This window comes from Carassius auratus, unplaced genomic scaffold (assembly GCF_003368295.1).
Source record: "Carassius auratus strain Wakin unplaced genomic scaffold, ASM336829v1 scaf_tig00215868, whole genome shotgun sequence".
Classification (NCBI taxonomy): Eukaryota; Metazoa; Chordata; class Actinopteri; order Cypriniformes; family Cyprinidae; genus Carassius; species Carassius auratus.
The window spans coordinates 5,406-28,955 of record NW_020528283.1 but is presented as its reverse complement, the minus strand read 5'-3'; the positions used below and the strand labels follow the sequence as shown (position 1 = coordinate 28,955).

Sequence of the window (23,550 nt, the reverse complement as noted above, 5' to 3'; positions counted from 1 at the left end):
CCAAACCAGTGCCTACGTTTTTATCATTTTTGTCCAGGGAACCAACATTTCTGGGGTTTTCATAGTGATCCACCACCTTGAGAGGGGAATAGAACAAAAAACTGACATGTAAGACATCTAAACAAATAACAACTTCCTGATCAAATTTAACATCAAAGGATTTGCAGACCTGCCAACCTTGCAATTTCTTTTTTTTTTTTTTTGATTTGAGATAAAGGTTAACACCAAAAGGAAACGTGCCCTTGATAGATAATGACAGTGCCCTTCATAACGTCACAGCTTATTAATCTTTTCCCTTATTGAATTTGTTGTGAGCTTACAAAGCTGTCAGCATACAAAAATATAAGTTTATTCACCTGTGGCACAGTTAAGGTACTGAATGAAAGTTTGTAGGACAGTTACACAAGTGGATTACGAAACTAAATGTACTTACATATGAATGAATGTAATGTTAACTCATAGGTCAGCCGATGACGTGTTTTTATAGTCAAACAGACTGCGGAAAATACTGTAGGACATGTACAATGTTCTTCCTGTATTGTTTACATTCGCAGTTATCTAATGTTAGCTTAGCTAACAACTACGATTAGGAACTACAACTTAATGAATCAATGGATCAATTGTCGTGGCATGATCGACAATAAGAAAAAGTTACACGTACCTTTTTATGATAAGAGCAAGCTGATCTGAACTCTGGTAATGACAAAGATCTACCGAAAATTGCAGAAGATGCACAGCGCTTGGCAGCAGCCGCTAACGCCATGTTGACTGAATAAATACTGCTGCATAAACAGGGCTTAACCAGCAGGGGGAGCGCTTCACTGCACACCTCATTACACAAACATATTTTAAAATCAAAACTAGAAACATTATGCATATGATATTCATATTACGTTGTATAGATATTTTCTGCCTTATAATTAATATTTAGCACAACATGCAATCCAAGAGTGGGGGCTACTCAACACTTTCAATGCACACAGGTTTTTAATTGATTTCACCAGTTTTGCCCAAACAAACATTAAGCCCTAGTACTACACTCTAAACATTGTACCTAAACATTGGGCGTTTCTCCCTGCATTTTCTAAGTCATAGTGCTTTATAAATCATATGAAGTCCATATTTGCATACAATATGCGTATGTTGCATATTTGCTGTTATTGCGGTTTACATGTAACTGACAGAACTAAATCAGCAGGGGGAGCGAATTCACCGTATAACAAGTTAATGTTTAAATTGCAATAAGTAGTGTAAATACTTAATTACTTTATTAAAAGTAATGTAACTGATTACATTTAATTACTTTTTGAATACTTAGATTAGAATACATTTCTTTAAAAAAAATGTGTTCAACAGTTAATAATTGTAAAACCTTTAAAGCAGGCAGGGTTAACCTTACAGTACTCAACACTGACTACTGTCAGACTAATTCATCACTTGAGGAGTATAATTTAATTTTAAAGCACGCCATGGCAAAATCAGACTTTAGCACCTCTTTTACTTTTTTGAGATCATTTTAAATCATAAGAAATAGTTTAATAGCTAGTATTACATTTAATTTATTTTGTAATTAAATTACGTATTTCCGTTACGTTAACTAGTTACTCCCCAACACTGTCACTGAGTAATATTGAATATTTTACGTCTATGCATTTGAAATGTGTAGGCTATGTTTCGGAATGTCATTGTTTATATGTTATTACTGCTGCCTTGGACAAAAGCGTGAACATTTTAATGCAGATATTAAGAATGAGAGATTTCCAAACCACTACAGAAATTATCTCTGAAAGAGACCACAGGTAAAAATGCCAAACTGACAGCAGCCAATGCTTGTAGTTGGGACGCGCCCCCGGTTTTTTTTTTTTTTTTGGCGAGACCCGCCTTCTGACTTGCATGAGTCCTCCTGTTTTTTCGCGCGTGCTCGTGTGTTGTGTGTGCGCGAGCCCTGCCCTTGTTTCCAGGCAGATAGTAGTCAACATGGCGGCGACGGGTAACGAAGAACAGACGTTGTTGCCAGATATCGAAGAGGAGGCTGAGGGCATGGAACGAGAGATGGAGTCAGAAGAGGAAGAAGAAGAAGGGATGGGAGTCGAGCATTCCGAGGAGGAAGATGAAGAGGATACGTCCGAGGACGAGCGGGAGAATGAAGCGGAGATCCAGAGGCTGGAGGAACAGGTGAGGAATGAATGAGGCTAACGACTCTCGAAACATACGCAGCTCTCGAAACACAGCACGAACGACTCTGCAGGGAATTTTCTCTTCATATATTTGGTAGAGCCCGTTTATTAGAGCGCTCCTACATGCTTAACCGACCAAACACATGGCCAGGGGTTATACAATTTAGAAATGCATAGCTGTGTTCCTGGGGAATGTGGCTAGCAAAGGCTTAAGCGAGCTAGCGAAGACTTGCGTCTTAATCCTCAAAGTAACTGCCCTTTCATTTCGCCTTTTTACTTATGTTTTTCACCTAAATGCAGACCCAGCTGTGTTTATGTTGCGTTGTGACCGTGTATGTCTTAAGAATTTATGTGAATTAAACAATAATAAAGTTTGGAGTGTTTTGATGACGCGTGGTGACGCCATGGAGGTTCATGTGGAGCAGCTTTAAGCAACAGACGCACATGTTCGTTCCTGTTATGTCTTTAGATTTGAATCGGGTTTATAACACATTAGTTTTAGGATACAGACCACATGCAGTTGCAAAAGACTTTCAGGGGTGAGACTTTTCAGGATACAGAGTCCCTCCCCTCGATATCACCCTCTCCGCCATGTTGGCAGGTTTCCCAGCCAGCATTTAAAACTTGGACATTTAGCTAGGTGATCAAAAAACTGCTTAGACTGGTTTAAGATGTTTTATTCCAGCAAGAGTGACAGCTTTATCTGTGATTCTCTATGATTAATGCACAGGTTTGGTTCTGTCTCTGTGGATTTGCATGCATTGTATTGTTCAGTTCAAAAAATTCCTGACAACTAAAGTCACAGATGTTTTCTGTACAACCACAGTCATGCAGCAGCTGTAATCTAAACTAAGTGTGTCCGATCTCTAAACCACCAGCTAGTTTGTGTTCAACTCCAATACATAAGAAAGCAGAGATTAAAGTAACAATTGTTACCTGCAGAATTCAGTAGATAAATTACAAGAAGTCACATTGATAGGCATTATCTGATTTATTCCAATGTTTTTAGGTCCCACGAAGTCTCTCTCTCTGTGGGTAGTGACGCTGTTCCAGTGTCTCCAACTCTTGCGTGCTAGACTACAGTGAATGCCCGCCTTGTCCAGATGAAGCCATCCTCCCATCCAAATGTATAGTTTGTTAAATGTTTGGGAGTAATTTGAATAGGAGTAATGTTGTTTAGAAGGATTTAGTTCATACCTTGCATACTTCCAGAACCATTGCAATCATGTGATATTTTGCTTGTATGGTTCTTGATTTTGCTTTTTGCATCAAACAGTGTAATCTCACATTGACTTATTGATGCTGAATGAGTTTAGCATGTTTCCTGATGTTAAACTATAGTTGGCGCACTTCTACGAGATACTTGGTGAATCAATTCAGTTGTAATATTTTGCGAATACAAAGTGAATATGATAAAGCTAATGTCAGCAACCCATGTGCATTTCTACAGCTGTCAATCAACGTGTTTGACTACAACTGCCATGTTGACCTTATCAAACTCCTGCGGCAAGAAGGGAAGCTTCACAGACTGCGCAAGGCCAGGCAGAAGATGAGCGAACTCTTTCCTCTCACTGAAGGTGGGACATCCTTAATTTGTTTCGCTCTTCTGTTCTCTCGTTTTGCATTAGCTGGATTTTCTCTGATATTGCAACTGAGAGTGGTGCATATTATGATATAATGTAAAAGAACATTAAATGCTTTTAGAGTCCAGGCTATTTTTTGATTAGTTCTTGAGGTTTAAGAACCCATCACTTTTCAGGAAAGTTGATCTGCAGGAACAGGATTTTTTGCAGCAGCCCTAAAGGAAAATTTGAATGGTTATAATGATTCTAATGAATTTACTGGACATGATAATGAGAAGATAATCAAAAGGAGTGGAGAGATTTTATGATGTGGTGATATGGGTATTGTGTGACCTAATTGTTTGACTGATTTGTTTGGTGGAACAGAGATTTGGCTGGATTGGCTGAAGGATGAAATTCGCATAACAGAAGACGAATCAGACCGTGAGAAAGTGTACGAGCTGTTTGAGAGGGCTGTCAAGGATTACGTCTGTAAGTGTGGCTTAAATGTATTCCTATTTTTCACTTCTTTGAAACTTAGATTTGGTCAAATTTGTTATTGTTTTCTAAGTGTAATAATAGATTAAATGTTTGAGCTAACTGTAAAACACTGTTACTTAAATTCTACATCTGTTACCATCAATGATTTGAGAAATAGCATGTAATTGCTGTTTAATTGTAAAATGGATTGTTTTGAGGTAATCCTGTGCTGGGATATTAAAAAAAGATACTGGTAAACTCCTCCACAGGTCCAGAGATCTGGCTGGAATACGTACAGTACTCCATCGGGGGAATGGGCGCCCAGGGAGGCATTGAGCGGGTGCGCTCCATCTTTGAGAGGGCGCTGACTGCTGTGGGATTACACATGACTAAAGGAGCTTCAATCTGGGAGGCCTACAGGGAGTTTGAGATTGTTATTCTGTCCACAGTACAGGTATTTACTCTGGGTTTCTACTCAGACTTAATACAGAATATCAGTATGACATTAAATTGTTATAAAAATAGCCAAGCTGATATACTTTAAATGAAATATCACATGAATAGTAATAAGAAGTACGTCTTTGGATGTTAAATAAATCTCTTAAATGATTGCATTGTTTAGTTTTGTCTTGTATGGGTGTTTTAACCCCTTCTCTCTATCTTTAAGCCTCCTCCTGGCAGCGCTCCATCACAGGAGCAGCAAGAGTTGTTGAATTCTCAGCTGGAACGCATACACACTCTCTTCAGGCGGCAGCTAGCTGTACCTCTGATGGGTGAGATCCGTTCTGTTTCTCTTGTTTTGCTCCTTCAGTCCTCCACTTTCCCATTCTTTTTTTTTTCTTCTTTTTTTCAGTGTTGGAATAAATATTCGGAAAAACTTGTGTCCACCGACAAAAAGGGTCAGGAGAACTGATGCCAAAAGAATTTAGACTATGACTATGAGATTGCGCAATTTGGCAGAAATAAAATAAACTCCCAACAATGTCTAGACCGAACTGAAATCTGGTCAGATGCGGTTGATTTAGACTTAAGTTACAAAAAATATTGATTGTTGCATGTGGTTTACTGTCATGTGAAATTCTGAAAGCCAAGTAATATATGTCCTGTCAAGAAGACACCAGCACTGCCAGACAATGTAACACAGGCTGGAGACAGGAGAGACAGGAGCAGCCTGCAGATAGCCAGATGGTCTGGTTTTGTGAGCAGGTTTTTTTTTTCAGCTTCTCTATTGCCGGCTGGTTTTGGCACCAGAGATGCAGAGGAGAATGCTCTGATCACATTCCTCTCAGCTATGAGAGCCAGATCACCGATTAGGTTTTCATACAGCATGGCTCATGTTTATATAGCCTTTTTTCTTTGTCAGAAAGTTACCTTGTAGTGATGACATAGGTGAGAAATGCAGTAGTAACAGGAAGACATCTTTGAAACAGAACAAACGCAGTGTGTCCCTGCAACAGAAAATGTTTAGTAAGATTTCTGATCTTTTTGTGTTGATATTGTGTTCTGTAGATATGGAGGGAACATATGCAGAATACTCTGATTGGGCTGAAGATGGCGTACCTGAGATGGTCACACACCACTACAGACGTGCCCTACAACAGTTGGGGAAATGCAAACCTTTCGAGGAGGCTTTGGTAACTGCACACTTGTCTCACTGCTGTAGAGATCATTTGGTTTTCTGATTTGAGGTTTCTGTTATAATTTGTGAAGTGAAATGATGTCTCTGGCAGCAGCTGTGATGGTAAAGATGGTGATTGTGAAAGTGATTTAAAAATATTTTATAGCAGTAGCCTGCTTGAAGCCAAAATAGTCTACACAAGTGTCATTTAGAGAATCTGATAAAATAAAACAACTGTGGCAATGAAAGCTTTTTGTACACAAGCATATGCTCATCAGCAGCTATTCAGTAAAAATGTCAATGAAATCTAAATTGTTTACTTTATTACACATTCCTGGTCTTTTTTGTTTCCTTATTTCTTCATTTTCTTCTTGGTCTTTCAAAAAACATTAAAGAATTAAACCATTTCTGAACCCACTTCCTTTTTGGCTGATATCACTAAGGCTGCTTAACCATTTGGTGATGGCAGAAATCCTTCACAGTTGACTGCAAAATCCACACACTTTTCACTATTTAATTGATTCCTGATGGACAAAATCAACTGCTCTACCTTTTTTCCCTCTTTGAATATCCTGTTTTTCTTGGACATTTGGCACATTAGAGAAACAAAATGAGTATATGTATCGAATGCTGACTTTAAAGCTTGTAGTCAAGCTTGTAGACTTCAGCCTGACAAATACAGCGACCCTGTTTGTGTGGCAGTAAAGCAGTTCCCAGAAATTAACACTTAGATTCTGTTATTTAAGCTGCATATTTTCATATTAATAATTCACTCTAATAACAGGAAGAACTGAAATCAGAGAACAAATTCAACCTGAGGAGGTTGCTATAAAAAAAGCGAAGCCTGTGCCCATGTTCCTGGAAAGAAGTGATTTTTAATAGCGCATTGAATTACACTGTACTTCACGAATAGTCTGAATTGCTGAAAGACATGGCTGTTGTTAGTTCAGCTGTGTTGCCCATGTGGCACTTAAATTACCCAGCCACAAATTAAACTCCACAATAATAAGTGCTCCTGCACTCTTTTCATTACAACAGATGTAATATCTGTAATATGTAATATAATATTCTGTATGACTTTTTTTCCCTGTTACGTTCAAAATGTTGTTTCTCATTTGAGCTTTCTAACGCTGTTCTTTTTTTAAAATTTCTAGCTGGTCTCTGAACCTCCGAAGCTGGCAGAGTATCAAGCCTACATAGATTTTGAAATAAAGGAAGGAGATCCAGCGCGTGTCCAGATCATTTTTGAGCGGGCGCTGGCAGAAAATTGCCTTGTGCCGGACCTGTGGATCAAATACACCGCATATCTGGTGAGCGACTCGCGTAAGCACTTGTCTGCTTTTACAAAACAGCACTGTGCACTTCTCACAAACTGAATGATCCACACATGTGCCAATCCCACTCCTCCCTCCGTTTATTCAGAAACACATTAATTGCTTTAATAGGATGGTAATGAGATGCACAAGCCACAAATGCGCAGCAGTGTAGTTGCAGCTGGGAACATATTAGAAGAGCCAGCACCTCACCAGATGGAGCGAGGGAGAGGGAGGAAAACGGCGAGTTAACGAGGCAGAAAGAGAGATGGTGGGAGGTGTGTAGGGAGAGAAAAATGAGAGCGAGAAGTGGAGAGAATGACACCTCCCCATATTAGCAGCCAAAGCTGCAATCCATTTGTGCTTTCTGATTCACTGACTGAATTTAATGAACTCTGCATTAAGGTCTATGTGCTAGAGTGTGTTGGTGGAGCCCATTCAGGCAGTTGAATTCCTGGCAGATATGGATGTGTGAAGTAATTAAATCGAGCCTTCATGCTTGTAGTCTCTTAGGTGATTAAATTGAGATGCTTAACTAAATTTTATGCACCAAACACTGTGAGTCACGGAGCTGCTTTGCCTAATGGATATAGGGGGCTATTACTTGGTTTTGCAAAGTGCTGTATTTTATCTAAAGCCTCCTATGTAACTGATGGCCTGCACCACTTTAGGATCGAGTGTTGGATCAGTTTCCATAGGAAAGAATGAACATTTTATTCTGTTAACTAACATCTGTTCATCACCTATTCAGCTAGAGTATTTGGCTAGTTTTATCTGTCATACTTTAGCACTCCAATTGCTCATCCCTACTAACAAACTTGGTATGCTTTAAAGAACAATGCAACCATGATTCATTCTTCAGCAAATATCATCATTCAGTCTTTGATAGTCATTTTGAAGGGCAGTGAGCAGATGTTGAGTTGGCGTAAGTTGTGCAAAGCAGAGATTTTATGCATTTATCCCATTTGTAGATTTTGCTGAATGATTATTGATGTAAGGCAGTTTCCCACAGACAGATTTATGGTGGCTGTAATTAAATTTTTCTTACAATGGCGGAGCGATTCCCTGCTCAGTGTCTCCTTTAGCTCGATGTTACATGTAATGTTTGAGCAACAGATGTGCTTGTAAATGACGTTGTCAGCAGAACTGCAGTGCTAGATTTGGAGGTGGATTATAATAATTATGGACTACTCATCACACACTCACACTTGCACTTTCTGAAGCACGTTCAGTGGCTTTGGTGCAGAAGACAAAAAGACTGTAAAATAGCCTATGACCTTATGCTTCTGTCTTTCTCGAGGCCTGTTTATTCAAGACAGAAATGGATTCCTATGGATTTATTCAAACTGGGAAAGAGTATTCTATTTTATTAGACCTTTCATCAAAAAGTTGCTCTTTTATATATTTGTATATGTGCATCTGTGTATTTCACATCAGTATTGCTGGTGTGAAAAGGTCTGTGAAAAGATATTAATGCTGCTATTTATTATAAAAATATATAATCTTTTTTACTTGGTTTGGTTGTACCTGGTGTGAATTTGCTTGTGATTCATCCGGATGTATATTTGTTTACATTTTGCTGTAAGCAGGCCATCTGCTGTTTTTGAATTTAATATGAAAAGTCCTTTAGTAGGTAAACAAACAAGAAGAGCTGTGGCAATCTCTTTCCATTCAGCTGTTTGATTTAATCAAGATAACGATTTCCTTCCCTAATTAATTGGAAACCTGAGGGTGCAGACATGTTTTTAGAACAACATAGTATAGTTATTCTCATTTCCTCTGCATCTGTCTGAAACATGTTCCATATTTCTGATGTTCTGACCTGTTCAAGCCAGCTTTTGAACCGTAGTATTCAACTATTCAGAATGTTTAGGTGAATTTAATGTTTGAAAAAAATGCACAAATGATTATGTGACTTATAATAGTTTTTTCTGTCATGCCACAGGATCGTCAGTTGAAGATTAAAGACCTAGTGTTATCTGCTCATGAGCGAGCCGTCAGGAACTGTCCCTGGACCATGGGCCTGTGGAAGAGCTATCTTTTGGCTCTAGAGAGGCATGGAGCTGACCATCAAACAGTGACAGGTGAAATGGGGGGGGGGGGGTATCAAGGAATTAAAACATTTTATTCTAGTTATGCTAATCGCAATGATGGTTGGACATTTTTGTGAAGTCTTTGAAAATCCTACACTCACCGGCCTCTTTATTTGCAATATCTTGCTAGTACCTGGTTCAGCTGCCTTCATTTCTTGTGGCAGATGTTCCAGTTGCTGGAAACATTCCTCAGAGATTTTGGTCCATGCTGACCTGATAGCATCACGCATTTGCTGCAGATTTGTCAGCTGCACATCCATAATGCAAATCTCCCATTCTTTGTGACATGTAGTATTATCTTGGAAGTAGCCATCATAAGACGGGTACCGTGTGGTCATAAGGGGATGGACGTGGAGTTGGCTGTCTGATTGGCTGATTAGATATTTGCATAAACAAGTGGTTGAACCAATGTTCCTAATAAAATGGTTGGACGAGTACGTGGTATGAATGAATAGCAGTCATGGTTAATGGTCAAAAAATATGAAAACACTGTTAGCAATATTGATTCAGTTTATGAATTCAATAATTTTTTTTCAGGAATGGAACATATGATTTTAACACACAAGAATTGACATTTTACAAGCATTACAATTTATTTTTTCTCAGATGTTTTTGAAAAGGCCCTGAACGCAGGATTCATCCAGGCGACTGATTATGTAGAAATCTGGCAATCTTTTTTGGACTACCTGAGGAGACGTGTTGATTTCAGCAAAGGTAAGATCATATACCTTTTTTTTCTGTCTTATTACTAATCTGCTCTAACATTCTCAAAGTTTTGGCTGCTGATATCATATGAGTAAATTTGATGATTTATTATTGATGGATTTGTTGATTATTGCAGAATGGAGCAGGGAATTGGATGAGCTGCGGGCAGCTTTTGCACGCTCCCTTGACTACCTGAAACAGGATGTAGAAGAGAGTGAGTATCCTGTCTGTTTTTATGAGGTATGAGAGCGCACACTTGTAGTAAAAAGGGCACATGTAACTACTATCTCACTTCTCAGGGTTCAGTGAAAGTGGAGATCTGTCCTGCACAATAATGCAGATCTGGGCAAGGATAGAGGTGAGGAAACCCTAAACTGTTGCATCTGTCCATCCTCCATTAGCTAATGTTGTTCTGCTGATTACAGTCTGTCTGTAGTTGTTTCAGTGCTGCTTGTGTTTGATTTGCTTTAAACAGGCCTTACACTGTAAGAACATGCAGAAGGCCCGTGAACTGTGGGACAGCATCATGACAAAAGGAAATGCAAAACATGCCAACATGTGGCTGGAATATTACAACCTGGAAAGGTCAGTTGTTTTCATCAGTTTGTGTAACCATTGAGATGTTTTCAATTCCATTGATGCTTTTTGGATCATTCTTAAATTATGATGATGGAGAACATGATTAGCAGGTTTTACACAGTCTTGTGGAGTTCATGCAGCTTGAATGCTGCTGTGATTTAAACATTCTGTTAATTTAAGGGTGGGGTGGGTGGGTGCCAACAATATTTAATTAGTGGTTCACAACCAGGATCAGATCAGAAATACCAAAAATATCTTAATCTATATTGGGGAGCCTTTGAATATTGTGTTATATGAATATGTTTTAAAGATGACATGAAACAGCATTCACAACACATTTGACTTCAATAGTTTAACGTATTTTTGAGTGAAGCTAATTTTTCAGCAAGTAATGTGGGGATAATGTTTACCCATCAGGATTTGACTGGATCAGAAGGAGGTTTTATGCAATAATGCTGTTGCTTAATATCATTTTTCTTGGTTATTTGATCTTGGTTATATCAGCAGGACAAAATCAATTCAGTTTTAGGAGTCAAGCAACTTAATACATTTTGATAAAATGTTATGAAAACAAGCATTTTGTTTTGTTTTTTCAGAGTGATGCATATTAATAATAAGTTAGGGTGGATTATTTGGATTTAATTTTACCTTTAAACTCGCCATGTAAAGGCTGCATGTTGTAACTCTTTTTATATGTTTGTGGATCAGGTCATATGGAGATGCTTCTCACTGCAGGAAGGCTCTCCACAGAGCTGTACAGTGTACATCAGATTATCCTGAGCATGTCTGTGATGTCCTGCTCAACTTTGAAAGAGTGGAGGGTGAGTAAAAATGATGCTTATATAGATTGCTGTTTATATGGGTTGCCAGCTTTTTAAGGTTTTACGTGGGTGTTGTCTCTCACAGGCTCTCTGGAAGACTGGGATGCTGCAGTCCAAAAGACCGAGACTAAAATCAATAGAGTCAATGATCAGAGAGCAAGAGTATGTCCTAACTAGCCTTTTTTTTAAAATACTTGGCATGAGTTTAATTTTATTTATCCTCTTTCCTTATGAAAATAACAGAAATAATGTATCAACTAGCGAGCAGTTATGCTGTATGTATCATATTTAATTTATTTGTCAGTGAGTTTGCCATGCAGACACGTCCTTTTGCTGTGGTTTTTGAGCAGTGTGAATGCTGTTTCTGCAGGTGGCTGAAAAAGAGGCTCTCCAAGCCAGACATGAGGAGGAGAAAGTCGATCACCGGAGGAAAGCCAAGGCAGATAAAAAAGGCCAAAAAAAGAGCCAGAAAGCAAACAGAACGGGGGATAAACGGAAAGCTGAAGACGAGTATGATGAGGAATGGGGAGAGGATGCAGGTATGGATGAAGAGCTTTTTATGCTATTCTGTTGTGTAAAAAAAATCAAGTCATTTTCATACAAAATGTCGATTTGTAAAAGCTAACAGTGTGGTTTAGATATAAGCTGTACTGAGATATCAAATGTGTGCAGAGCTGCCGTCCAAGAGGCTCAGAGGGGAGGACAACTTTGGTAGCACAGCCACAGAGGAGCTCATGGAGACAGAAAGTGGACTTTTCGGCCGACGAGCTCCATCACGTAAAACTGAGCCACCTGGTTTCCGTAAGAACCAGCAGCGATCATCTGAAGCACCGCAACAATCCCAGGATGTATCAAAGGAGCAGCGTAAAGAGGAAAATAGTGTATTTGTCAGTAACTTGGCTTTTAATCTGGATGACCCAGAGGGCAAGCTGCGAACATTGTTTCAGAGTTGTGGAACTGTACAGCAGGTGCGGCCAGTGTTTTCAATGAAAGGTGTGTTTAGAGGCTATTGCTATGTGCAGTTTGAGGACCGACTGGCTGTACCCGAGGCACTGAAACTGGACAGGCAGGATGTGGATGGGCGGCCCATGTATGTGTCTCCTTGTGTGGACAAGAATAAGAATCCTGACTTCAAGGTATCTAGAATGCATAGGACTCAATTTGTGACCAGGGGCCCGTTGCAATAAAGAGGTTCAACCAACTCGGAGTTAAAACTTGAACTCTGAGTTGACTTAATCTGAGATGGGAAACTCTTGAGTTTCTCTGTTTCAGAACAGCTGAACTGAGTTAGTTCAGTCGACTTGAGTAGGTTGACTCTGAGTTTAGCGCATGCACCACGACTATGAAAAGCCATGATCAATGGCTATTACAATTCACCATGGCAACAGCACCTTACAAAAAGATGTCTGCATACTTCAGTCAATACAAGTTTAATTCCAGTCCCTCCAGAAAAACGTGGATATTTTTTGTGATTGTTGTTGTGATAGGATAAGAAAAAACAATAGAAAGCCTGTGTTAAACTTTACACGTGCGAAAGTCTGCTAAGGTCCGCTATGGTATGATTGACGTAATAATCTGCATCGTAGAGTGTGTGCAGAGGCACGGGCATACTTGTGTGTATCAAGTCTGAGTAGAAGAGGCCCGGTGGAAAAAAAACCCTCTTCTTATATTTTGAATTTGGACTGCAATACCTAGTTCAAACACTCGGTGTCAATCTTACATACAGCAACCTACTTTCTGAAACAGGCCCCTGGTATTTAGTGTCCCCTGATGTTCACAATTTCTAGCAGATTTCTTGTATATTGGTTATCATTTTTTAATGTTAATCATTTGTATAATTTATCTTAGGTTTTCAAGTACCAAACAGCTATGGAGAAGCACAAGATCTTTATCTCGGGCCTGCCGTACACATGCACTAAAGAGACACTGGAGGATCTCTGTAAACAGCATGGCACAGTGAAAGCCATTCGGCTGGTCACCAACCGTTCTGGCAAACCCAAGGTGTGTAGTCCTCTGTCATTAACATAAATATACAGTTATCCAGTATAACCATTATCAGCAAGATTATCAGTATAACCATTATCGTGCAGCTATAATTAATGCGATTTTGTGCTCTGTAGGGTTTGGCGTATGTGGAATATGAGAATGAAGCACAGGCTTCACAAGCTGTGCTGAAGATGGACGGCACCATGTTGGAGAACTTCACACTCTCTGTTGCCATTAGCAACCCCCCGAGCAGGAAGATGGAAGATAAAGGAGTGCCAAATCGATTTCTGGGGGCAGCGATGCCAGGGCAACCTCAGGGCGCGTAAGTACTAGATGGTTTTGAATACGAAAACCTGTGTCTCCAGAGGAAAGACAGTTGTGGTCGAAATTTGTGGTAAATTTGATTTGGGAATGTAAGGGGTTGCAGCTGACCCTTACTATTTAAATTGTATCTATTATGTATGGGTGAATGATTAATCAAAATAAAATCTGAATTGCAGTAAGGCTTAGTGTGGTTATCAAAGGCTGCAATTTAATCAGATAAAAATGCATACTGTGTGAATGAAGTGGCTCATGATTAAAGCCCGAACGATATGTTTTACAGTTATTTGGGAGTAAAAAAAAAAGACATATCGGCGATATTCTTTGTGTGTACATTATAGTACAGTACCAATCAAAAGTTTGGACACACTTCCATTCATGTGTCCAAACTTTTGACTGGCACTATATATAGAATGCAATATACATTAACAGAATATATACATACAATTTTTTTGCAACGATCACTCAAATGTGGTGATGAAACACTTGTAATGACGTGACAAAGATATGTCATGGATGCAGGGCATTTAACAATTTAATAGTGAACTTTATTATCCAGAATGAGTCTGATATCAGTGCACTGAACAGTAGTTGAAGTTTATTCAATTTATTTATTAAATTCCGTTCCATTCATTCTACTCTTTGAAGTTTATTTCACTTCAGAACATTTATTCATGGATTTGTGCCACGCCACTGTCTTCACACACAGACAAATCTTACTAGAGAAGTGTGACACAATATACCTCTGTAAATAAATACTATTTAAATTCACATCTTGCAGACTTAAATGCCCATTGAATTAACATGTACAGTCCTTTCGAACCGGAATCAGAGCAGAATATCCTGTGAAGTCCACTTTGCAGGGCACTTGCATTCGAATAGAACAAACCTCTAAATTGATAAAGCCCCTTTTACACTGCCATTCCGGCAAATACGCGGTTAAAGTGTTCCGGCAATTGTTCCTGGGTCGCTAGATTTTGCACTTTCACACTGCCAGTGATAACCTGGGATATGTGCGTGCTTTCACGCACAACCCGTAAAGATCCCGTAACGACACGTGACATCAGCGCGTGACGTGTAATGTACGGCTCGAAAACGTTAGGCACGTTATACTTTCACTGAAGCAAGCGAACGAGCTCAGCGTCAGCGCGGAAAGTGAGGAATGAACTGATCTCTGCTTCATTACAGTTTGCAAATATGTTTTTTGTCACGAACGTTGATCTTCCTTCAAAACAGTTTGCACATTTTTTTGTCACGAACATTGATCTTCCTTTAAAACAGCCAGTAAAAGAGTGACGGGATAACGTGCGTCATCACTTCGACACGGCATTAGATCTGGCTTTTGTTCACAATCATAACCAATGTTACTAGGTCCCCGACCCGGGTACAATGCCGGAATCAATCCCGGGACGTGTTTGCATTCATACAGAAGGTGACCTGGAAATGTTCCGGCAATATGCCGGGTCAGACGTGCAGTGTGAAAGGGGCTTATGAGAAACGTACAAAATGTGCAGAGTGGGGGGTCATGAGGAACAGGATTAAGAAACACTGCTTAATAGCATTGCGTCTCACCAACTAGGTGACAACGTAGTGCTAAATCACCATTCAACAGACTAAAGCCAGACAAGAGACCTACTTACTCAAGTGAAAGTGTTGGCTGTTGTCATTTAGGGGTGGGCAATAGACTCAAAATCCTATTTCACGGTATGATCAATTTTATAACAATATATATCTCGATATAGCTACTTTTATTTTATTGTATTTTTGTTATTAAAAAGTGAAGCAAAGAAGCAAATTACAAACACAATAGAACATAAATATAATAAAATACTAAAAATTTAAGAAATATTACAGAAATTTTATAAAGTGTATAAATAAAACACTGTATCATAGTCTTGAACATGATTCTTATTAAAGATCCAAGCGATTAAATCATGTGTAGTGAGTGATTAACATTAATAATGATGGACAGTAGCAGGTAAATTAGACTGCTATCCCTTTAAGACCAACTGCATGGATCCAATATACTAATACACATCTGGTTACCCAACTGTTTGTTTATTTAAAGTGGAAGTGAAGCAGTCAGTTAAGTAACATTTAGTCATTTTATCCAAAGCTACAATGATATACAAGTGCTGCAACAAGTCTCAGTTAGCTTAACACAGTGACAGTACACGTAGCAAGGGCTTTAAAAAAATTAAATAAAAAGAACAGATAGAATAGAAAAAGAAAAGAAAAAGAAAAGAGCAAGCTAGTGTTAAGTCTAACCAATGAAAATAAAACCGATAGAATACAAAAAAATTAGAACGCTAGTTAGCATTATTTTGTAAAGTGATTTCCACTTTGATTACAAAATATATATATATACACGGAGTACCAATTCACGTTAAATCAATTGGTACCTGAGAACACATCTGGCCACATACGCTACACAGAGAGATAGAGAGACCCTGTGACGTGATGTCACCCCTGCAGCTCCTTCAAACAACACACAGGGCGAGCTGAAACTTTCTGAAGTGTGGTTACATTTTTAGGCCCTACTATCATATATCAATTTATGACAATGTCAGAATATCCTCAGTTTTTCTTTTTGTTTTCTTCATAATCCTATTTAACTGAAACACATCAATTCTTTCTGTTTACACATTTTTATATCTTTTCAGAAGAGGGAAAGGACGCACCCAGATCTCTCTGCTCCCACGCTCTCTGTACCGGCAGAGTACTCCAGATGCCAAAGCAGAGAATGGCACCGTTTCTGCAGCACATACCACAGTGACAGATGGAGTGCACGGAGGACCTGGAACCGCAAGCCTTGACACTCAATCTAAGTCTCTGTCCAATGAGGACTTTGCCAGGATGCTCCTCAAGAAATGAAACCGTATGCAAATAACACAAGAAGAATACCTGCCTTTTGACAGAAAGCCATGCTGTGTCCTTACAAATTCTGGCAGAGGCACAGCGTTTTAATTTAGCCTACTTTCTGTAAATACATGACCACTCCCAATATATATAGTAAAACTGTTTTAACACCTCAACCATGGAGATGTGCGCTATATTGTTTTCTTTATTTCTTAATAATAACGAAAGGGATTTGGGGGGACAGATTTCAGATTTTGTCAGCAAGTATTTTTTAACAGGATGTTAAAAAAAAAACGATGTGAATCATTGTTTTAAAAGGTATATGCAAGAACATTTAATATGAAGATACATGATGTATTAAAAAAATAGGTTTCAACACAGATTCTTTTCTCAGTAGGTCCCTTTTGGGGTGGTTAATATGTACCGGTAGATGCGTCCTGCACCTCTGCCTTGTCTAAGGCAACAAAAAAATAAAGTTCAAAACCTTTATTTTACACATTCTCTGAACTGCTTGTATAAATAATTTATTTGCAGTACAACGACCATTTGAAACAGTCTCGCATGTTTAGATTTACAACTAATTATGTTATAAATGTCTTCAAAAAAGCTCTAAATGAAGACTAAATGGAGTAATAGATGATCGTCAGCAAAAAAAATCCAGCACCTTGCTATCAACACAAGCAAGTGAGAGGTTTAACTTTTGTGTTTCTTAGACTGCATTGCTTTAATTAAAAGCTGTGCACTGTCCTGTCCTGGAAATTAGTAGATTCTAGTTTTTTTTTTGTTTTTTTTTTTCTTCATGCATTTTGTATTTTCTCCAAGTACTGCCCTTTTAAATCTTGCTTAGTTGCTGACACGGCTTGTAAACCTGCCTTACCTTGTGTGCTCAATAATGGTCTGAAGGTTAAAGCTTGTGCTCCACAATCAGATACAATTCAACATTCAGTCTAGATCTAGAATTTTAGCTTATCTACCACCTTAGATCACAATTGTTTGTGCGGTCATATTCAAACTGAAGGACTGGCTAAGGAGCATGGGGAACCAATTGGGACCTTCCCTGAAGTTGAATAATCTATGCAGCTGTATATCGCTAGAACCTTCCACTATGAGTTCATCTGTGAACCCATCCTATACTGTATTGTGTGTGTGTGTATATATACACACAACATATTTCATCTAAAATGTCCTGGATTTTAGTATTATTTACTGGTTTTGATGGCTATGATGGACTTGTGTAGTTCATCCACTATTAAATTGTTAATAGTTTGTTTTAACTGCAGTGTCATACACTAGGCAGTTCCCTCCTGCATTGTTCTTTTGGTTGTGTTTGACTCGTTCTCAGCCCCTCAACGGTTGGCCATGGTTTTGTAAACGTTTGTATATTTTGAACTAAAAAATAAAATTAGCTCTATATATTTGCGTTTGATCACCACAGTGGCCTAAAGTAGTGATTGAGAAAAAAAAAAGGAAAGGAAAAAAAAAACGTGCTGTTGCAATGTCTTGTTCAAACATTAAAAATAACGAAAACATGGTATACATGTGGTAAATTGCGTACTTTCCTCTTGGTTTACTATATCAGTTGTTTGATTATAGATTGGCCGTTTTTATTTACCACGATCAGTGTCATCTTTAGGCACTCATAATTATTTCTAATAATGTTCCTGTTGTATTTCCTGTGTTGCTCAAAAAAATGTTGTCATATGGTTTTCCTTTCTGTTTTAAGGCCTGAATTGTTTAATGAAGCAATTAAATGTATGTGGTTGTCAAACATAGGACTTGTGATGTTTGTGTTAACATCTCATTTTGTTTTAGCCGTATTTAGCTATATGTGACCCTGGACCACAAAAACCAGTCATAACCGTACATTTTTGTGCATAATAATAATAATAATAATAGGTGCATAAATAATCTTTCTATTGATGTATGGTTTGTTAGGATAGGACAATATTTGTCCGAGACAATTATTTTAAAAAATGCAATCTGAGGGCACAAAAAAAAAAAAAAAAAAAAAAAACGAAATATTGAGAATATCGGCTTTAAAGTTGTCCAAATGAAGTTCTTAGCAAAGCATATTACTAATCAAAGTTTTAATTTATTTACAGTAGGAAATTTACAGAATATCTTCAAGGGAACATGATCTTTACTTCATATCCTAATGATTTTTGGCTTAAAAGAAAAAACTATAACTTTGACCCATACAATGTTTTTTGGCTATTGCTACAAATATACCCCAGCGACTTGACTGGTTTTGTGCTCCAGGGTCTCATATCATCCTAAATGGATTGTTTTGATCTTTTGTCAAGGGTATAGCAGACGTGTTCTGTATTTCACAACAGTGAGTACTGTTTATTATCCTTCATATGAAAAGATCCACCAAATACTAGAAGGAAATGAGAAGTTGCACAATAATTTATTACAATAATAAAATACCTTTTACAAGTAGTAAAATAGTTTAAAGTTATCTTTAAATAGATTAAAGTGCTTGACAATAGTGGCAAACTCAAAATGTCAATCAAAAAAATAAAATGAAAATCCCTAACATTATTCTTAATAAAACCTTTCAACACTCCTGTAATCAATTATACATCTTCCAAAATAAACTTCTGAACAGCTGTAGGCATTTATAATGTTCCTTGCATCATGTATCAGAATCATTTCATATGGAATATTATTATTATTATTAACATTTTAAATATAAGTAACATCTCAAAATAAAGTTATCTTTTAAACAAAACTTTAAAGAACCTCAAAATTCAAAACAAAATGGTTGACTACTAAAGGTTAATTATTACTCAAACTGGGTTTGGCAGACACTCATTTTTGAGCATGACATTTCCTGGCTGTAACCTGCCAGCTTGAAAGTGAGAAATGTGTCCAACAAGCTGTAGAGCTCACAACATATACTTCCGCTCATAAATCATCACTAAAGAACTGCACTCCGTTCTTTTTACAAGCAAACTTCATAATAGACTAACTCGGTCTTGCTTTTTGAGACTAGAAAAAAAGTCCAAGAATAGAGATTTACATCACAAAAGTATGAGTATGAATACTGTTCCCAACAGACAGACACATTATCTTTAACTCACAAGCAGAAGGATTTAGTTGCTAAAGGATCTGAAGATCTGCCCTAATACTGTTCATTCAGTGGAAAAGAAAAGTTAAAACTGACAACAAAGTAGAGGCTCAAATAAGGACATTTTGAATGGTCTACATTTCAAAATAAGAAACAAAGGATCTGTAATGGATATAGCTACACAGTAAATGCACAGACTTAAAATGGATACACAATAAGTCCATGTAGGTCCCATGCTAGCAGTATAAAGTTGGAGAGTGATTCGTTACAGAGGCTGATATGGCACTTCGATATACACCACATGCAAACGTATTGCATCTACGAACATGCATCCATCAGCTATGCACAGGTATGGTGTGTTTACAATCAATACAGGCATGATTACTAGCATCAGGCAGCCCAACTGCATGCTCGGTTGTGGCTATCAGGAGCGTATCGAGTGTCATTTCTGTGCATTTTGCGATAAAGCGAATAAAGGGCCTTACATCACCCTCATTGGCAGTATCCAGGGCGGTGTAATACTCCGCCCTCTGCTCTTTTCGAATGGTGATCGGCGGATAACTAGCTTGCATTAGGATTAAATTCATGAGCAGTCGGGATGTCCGTCCGTTCCCGTCCACGAACGGATGCACGTAAACCAGTTTATAGTGCGCGAGAGCTGCGAACTCCACCGGGTGCAGATTCAGCGCTTCCTCCGAGTTCAACCACTGCGCCAGCTCCTGCATGTGCCTGTCCAAGTCCTGCGGGTGCGGTGGGATGTGATGTCCCACGAACACCTGGCTGGCACGGAAGCGCCCGGCTTCAACGGGATCGGTGTAGCCTAGTACCCGTCTGTGTATCTCCAAGATGTCGTTTACAGTGATTGCTCCAGCGCGGGACAGCAGGGTGGTGTTGATGTACTTCATGGCTACATCGACACCAATGGCCTCGTTCTGTTCTTGTAGACTCTTTCCTGGTACAGCATATCTGGTCTCAATAATATGGCGAATCTCGGACAGAGTGAGCGTGTTGCCCTCGATAGCTACGGTGTGGTAAATATGATGGTAGTAGGTTTCCTCCATGACTCGACGCAAAGCAGAGTTGCCTTTGGGTATAGACATGAGACGTCGTACCTTTCCATCAATGATCCCAAAATGGCGCTGATCTATTTCCTCTACTAATGGCAGCGTGCGATCCCTGCTCACCAGAGCCTTCTCGTTACAGGGCGAGATGGCGAGGGCCTTGGTGTACAGGTGGTCTGCTTGGACAACGTCTTTTTCCTCCTCCAGTATGGTGCCCAATTCAGTGAGCGCCTCCACAAACTCTGGGTTCATGTTGAGCGCGTGGATGAGCAGCTTATGAGCCTTCTCCCTCTTGCCATTTTTCTTCATTTCCAAAGCCTGCTGGAGAGCTGCCTTTGCCTCCAGCTGAGTCTCTGTAAACAAACAGATGGTCAGCGGTTCACTCTATGACATTCCAGCTGGGAGATGCATACTCGGTATATATTAATGCTTGAAAGTAAGTTTCATTTTTAATTATTTGACATAATTTTATCTGTTTAATGTAAATTAATGATACAGTAAATTGCATGTAAACCTGTTTGCAATGAGCTTTAATGAGCATAATCTAATGAGTATGATTCCAACTTTGGCCACTAAGGAGAATAAGTCAAACTGTACTACTGTACGAGAGACATAAGGCTGGGTTTTCCTATTATAAATCAACGCATCTACTAATTGTCTCTGATTTGCATATTCATGTATTTTTTGGGCAACATGTAATAAAAAAAAAGTATTATAACAAAATAAACTTTTTCACTTAATATCTCATATTTCATAGAAGAATGAAGAATGAATGAAGAATGTCCTAGTGTCTGTTATAAAGGATAAACATATATGAAATTGATGCATGTTTCACAACAGAAAGCCATATTCTCCTTTGAATTCATAAGAAAATTTGTCAGTTTTAAATTATAATTTCACAATATTATCATATTTCCATAAGAGTGCTGAATTTAGTCATATAGTAAATGTCTGTCACATTTAAAGACCAAGGAGGAGGTGTTGTCATGATTAAACTTTCAATTCTTTGTTATAAGCCCTGAATGTGCTCGAAACAGGGCATTCAGACTTAAAAGCGTGGCCATGTGGTCTCAGAGAAATTTGCTAAAACAATGTCCTCTACAGAGGACAAAACTCTATGTCTGGGTCCCAGGAGGACAAGATGAAGATATAAGATGATAAAGTATAAAAGTTTTCATTTAGAATAACATGCATAAATGAATGCACTTTAGAAAGGCAATAACCAATTTAAAAAGAAGACACTGAGCAACACAAAGTCAACTGCAGCTTCAACTGTACCTTTACTGGGCTTGACTTTCTGTGGCAGGAGGTCTAGTGCAGTGAAAGGGACTGTCAGGCTGGTGGTGTGCACGACAGGCTGCTGGACACCACCCCACAGCTGGCAGCGCAGAAGAGCAAGACCCTTCAGCGTGGCACAGCATTGATCCTCTATTCCTGCTAAAGGCAGCAGCAGAACAAATACAGACCCCAGCAGACCAAACAGAACGGGTCCCCAGCCCCAGAGCAGAGGACCGCTGCAGGCATGACGGAACACCGCTAGAGCTGCCATCAATCAAGGGCTCCAGATTTCACAGGCCACGTCTCCAACATTCTTGCAAAACACTCTGTGAAAACCTGTGTGAAACGTAAAAAAGAAGGTTAAGCATTAAACTGTTCAATGAGGTTTATTATAATCTTTTTCCAGTCTATAATGCGAGCCAGGTGGCTCTTGGGGGTTTGACAGTTTATGAAACAGTTTTAAATCAAGTGATTTGTCACCACATTTTTAACCATCTCTCATGTTGTTCCATTATCTGAAGATAAGAGCAAAATGGTCAAACATAGTCGTTTAATCTTTGAAAACACCTCAACCTGTATTTGACGTACAGCTCTCCCATATGCCATAGCTTAAACACTGGCATTGAAATAGTATTATAACTTTAATATTTAACGCACAAAGTAAATACTTGTAATATTGCAGAACAATATATTTGTCCAGCTGACAGCAGAAATATCACATTATAGCAGTTCATGACGAGTCATGAGATTATTATTGCGTTTTTACAGAAAAACAAAAACAACAAACCATAAAACCGGCTGAAAACTACGTACTTTATAAAACAAGACGCAAAGTTTCAGACATTACTTACCGGTTAATGATGTGTTATCATCACTATAAATGATGGCTATGATTAGAGATGTTTCCACTGGCGTTAGCAACGTCAACTTCCGTGAAACTGACATGGCCGCGAGGATGATTTTGATTGGTTGATTTTCCTGGGTATGGGCTTACTGATTGGTTAGATGTTTGCTGCACACCCTCGTGCAGCAACACATTTTTCAGATCGTAGAACTACGTGATTGGACAAGACGCTCTGTTAATATTTAATGTTATTTATTAACAGTGGTGGACAGTAACGGAGTAGCTTTACTTCGTTACTGTACTTAAGTACATTTTTCAAGTATCTGTACTTTACTGGAGTAGTTTTATTTTGAGCAACTTTTACTTTTACTTCACTACATTCCAAAGCATAAAATCGTACTTTTTACTTCACTACATTTCATAAAACATATCGTTACTCCCTATAATATCACGTGCTCCGACACGCAGAAACGGTGTCTGATTCATCATGAACGAACTGAATCTTTTCAAAATAAACTTTTAAATCGGATCGCGAATCACACCAAACGATTCGTTTAGGAATTAGAATGATCCGATTGCAGCTGTTCTGGAGTCGACCACTCACTGATTCAAATGAACCTTAGTGCGAGTCACCAGAAGGTAAGAACCGGGAGATCTTGGTGAGCGCGCGTGCGTCTGACGTTGCCTAAAAGTAAGTTATTAATGTCGAAATTTTGGATTAATTATTGTAACTGAAAATCATATTTAGGGTCAAAAACTTGTCAGTTGTTTGGAAACTAA

General features: G+C 38.6%; 2 protein-coding genes across 2 annotated transcripts; one reads left to right on the top strand and one right to left on the bottom strand.

Annotated features, from left to right (window-relative positions):
* The first annotated feature begins 1,932 nt into the window (after positions 1–1,932).
* Positions 1,933–18,284, top strand: LOC113096088 (squamous cell carcinoma antigen recognized by T-cells 3-like). Its single transcript, XM_026261480.1, has 19 exons — positions 1,933–2,175; positions 3,628–3,754; positions 4,127–4,231; positions 4,489–4,673; positions 4,887–4,992; positions 5,729–5,853; positions 6,992–7,147; positions 9,096–9,234; positions 9,850–9,957; positions 10,085–10,162; positions 10,248–10,306; positions 10,424–10,533; positions 11,236–11,348; positions 11,434–11,510; positions 11,719–11,887; positions 12,021–12,484; positions 13,197–13,349; positions 13,469–13,656; positions 16,319–18,284. Exons 1-19 carry the CDS (start codon positions 1,978–1,980, stop codon positions 16,527–16,529), a joined length of 2,871 nt encoding a protein of 956 aa, XP_026117265.1. The 5' UTR covers positions 1,933–1,977; the 3' UTR covers positions 16,530–18,284.
* A 621-nt stretch (positions 18,285–18,905) lies between these two features.
* On the bottom strand, positions 18,906–22,876 carry LOC113096073 (adenosine monophosphate-protein transferase FICD). The gene is made up of 3 exons (XM_026261464.1): positions 22,778–22,876; positions 21,927–22,262; positions 18,906–21,001 (listed from the first exon to the last, which is right to left on the bottom strand). Exons 2-3 carry the CDS (start codon positions 22,195–22,197, stop codon positions 19,923–19,925), a joined length of 1,350 nt encoding a protein of 449 aa, XP_026117249.1. The 5' UTR covers positions 22,198–22,262; positions 22,778–22,876; the 3' UTR covers positions 18,906–19,922.
* Positions 22,877–23,550: the final 674 nt, after the last annotated feature.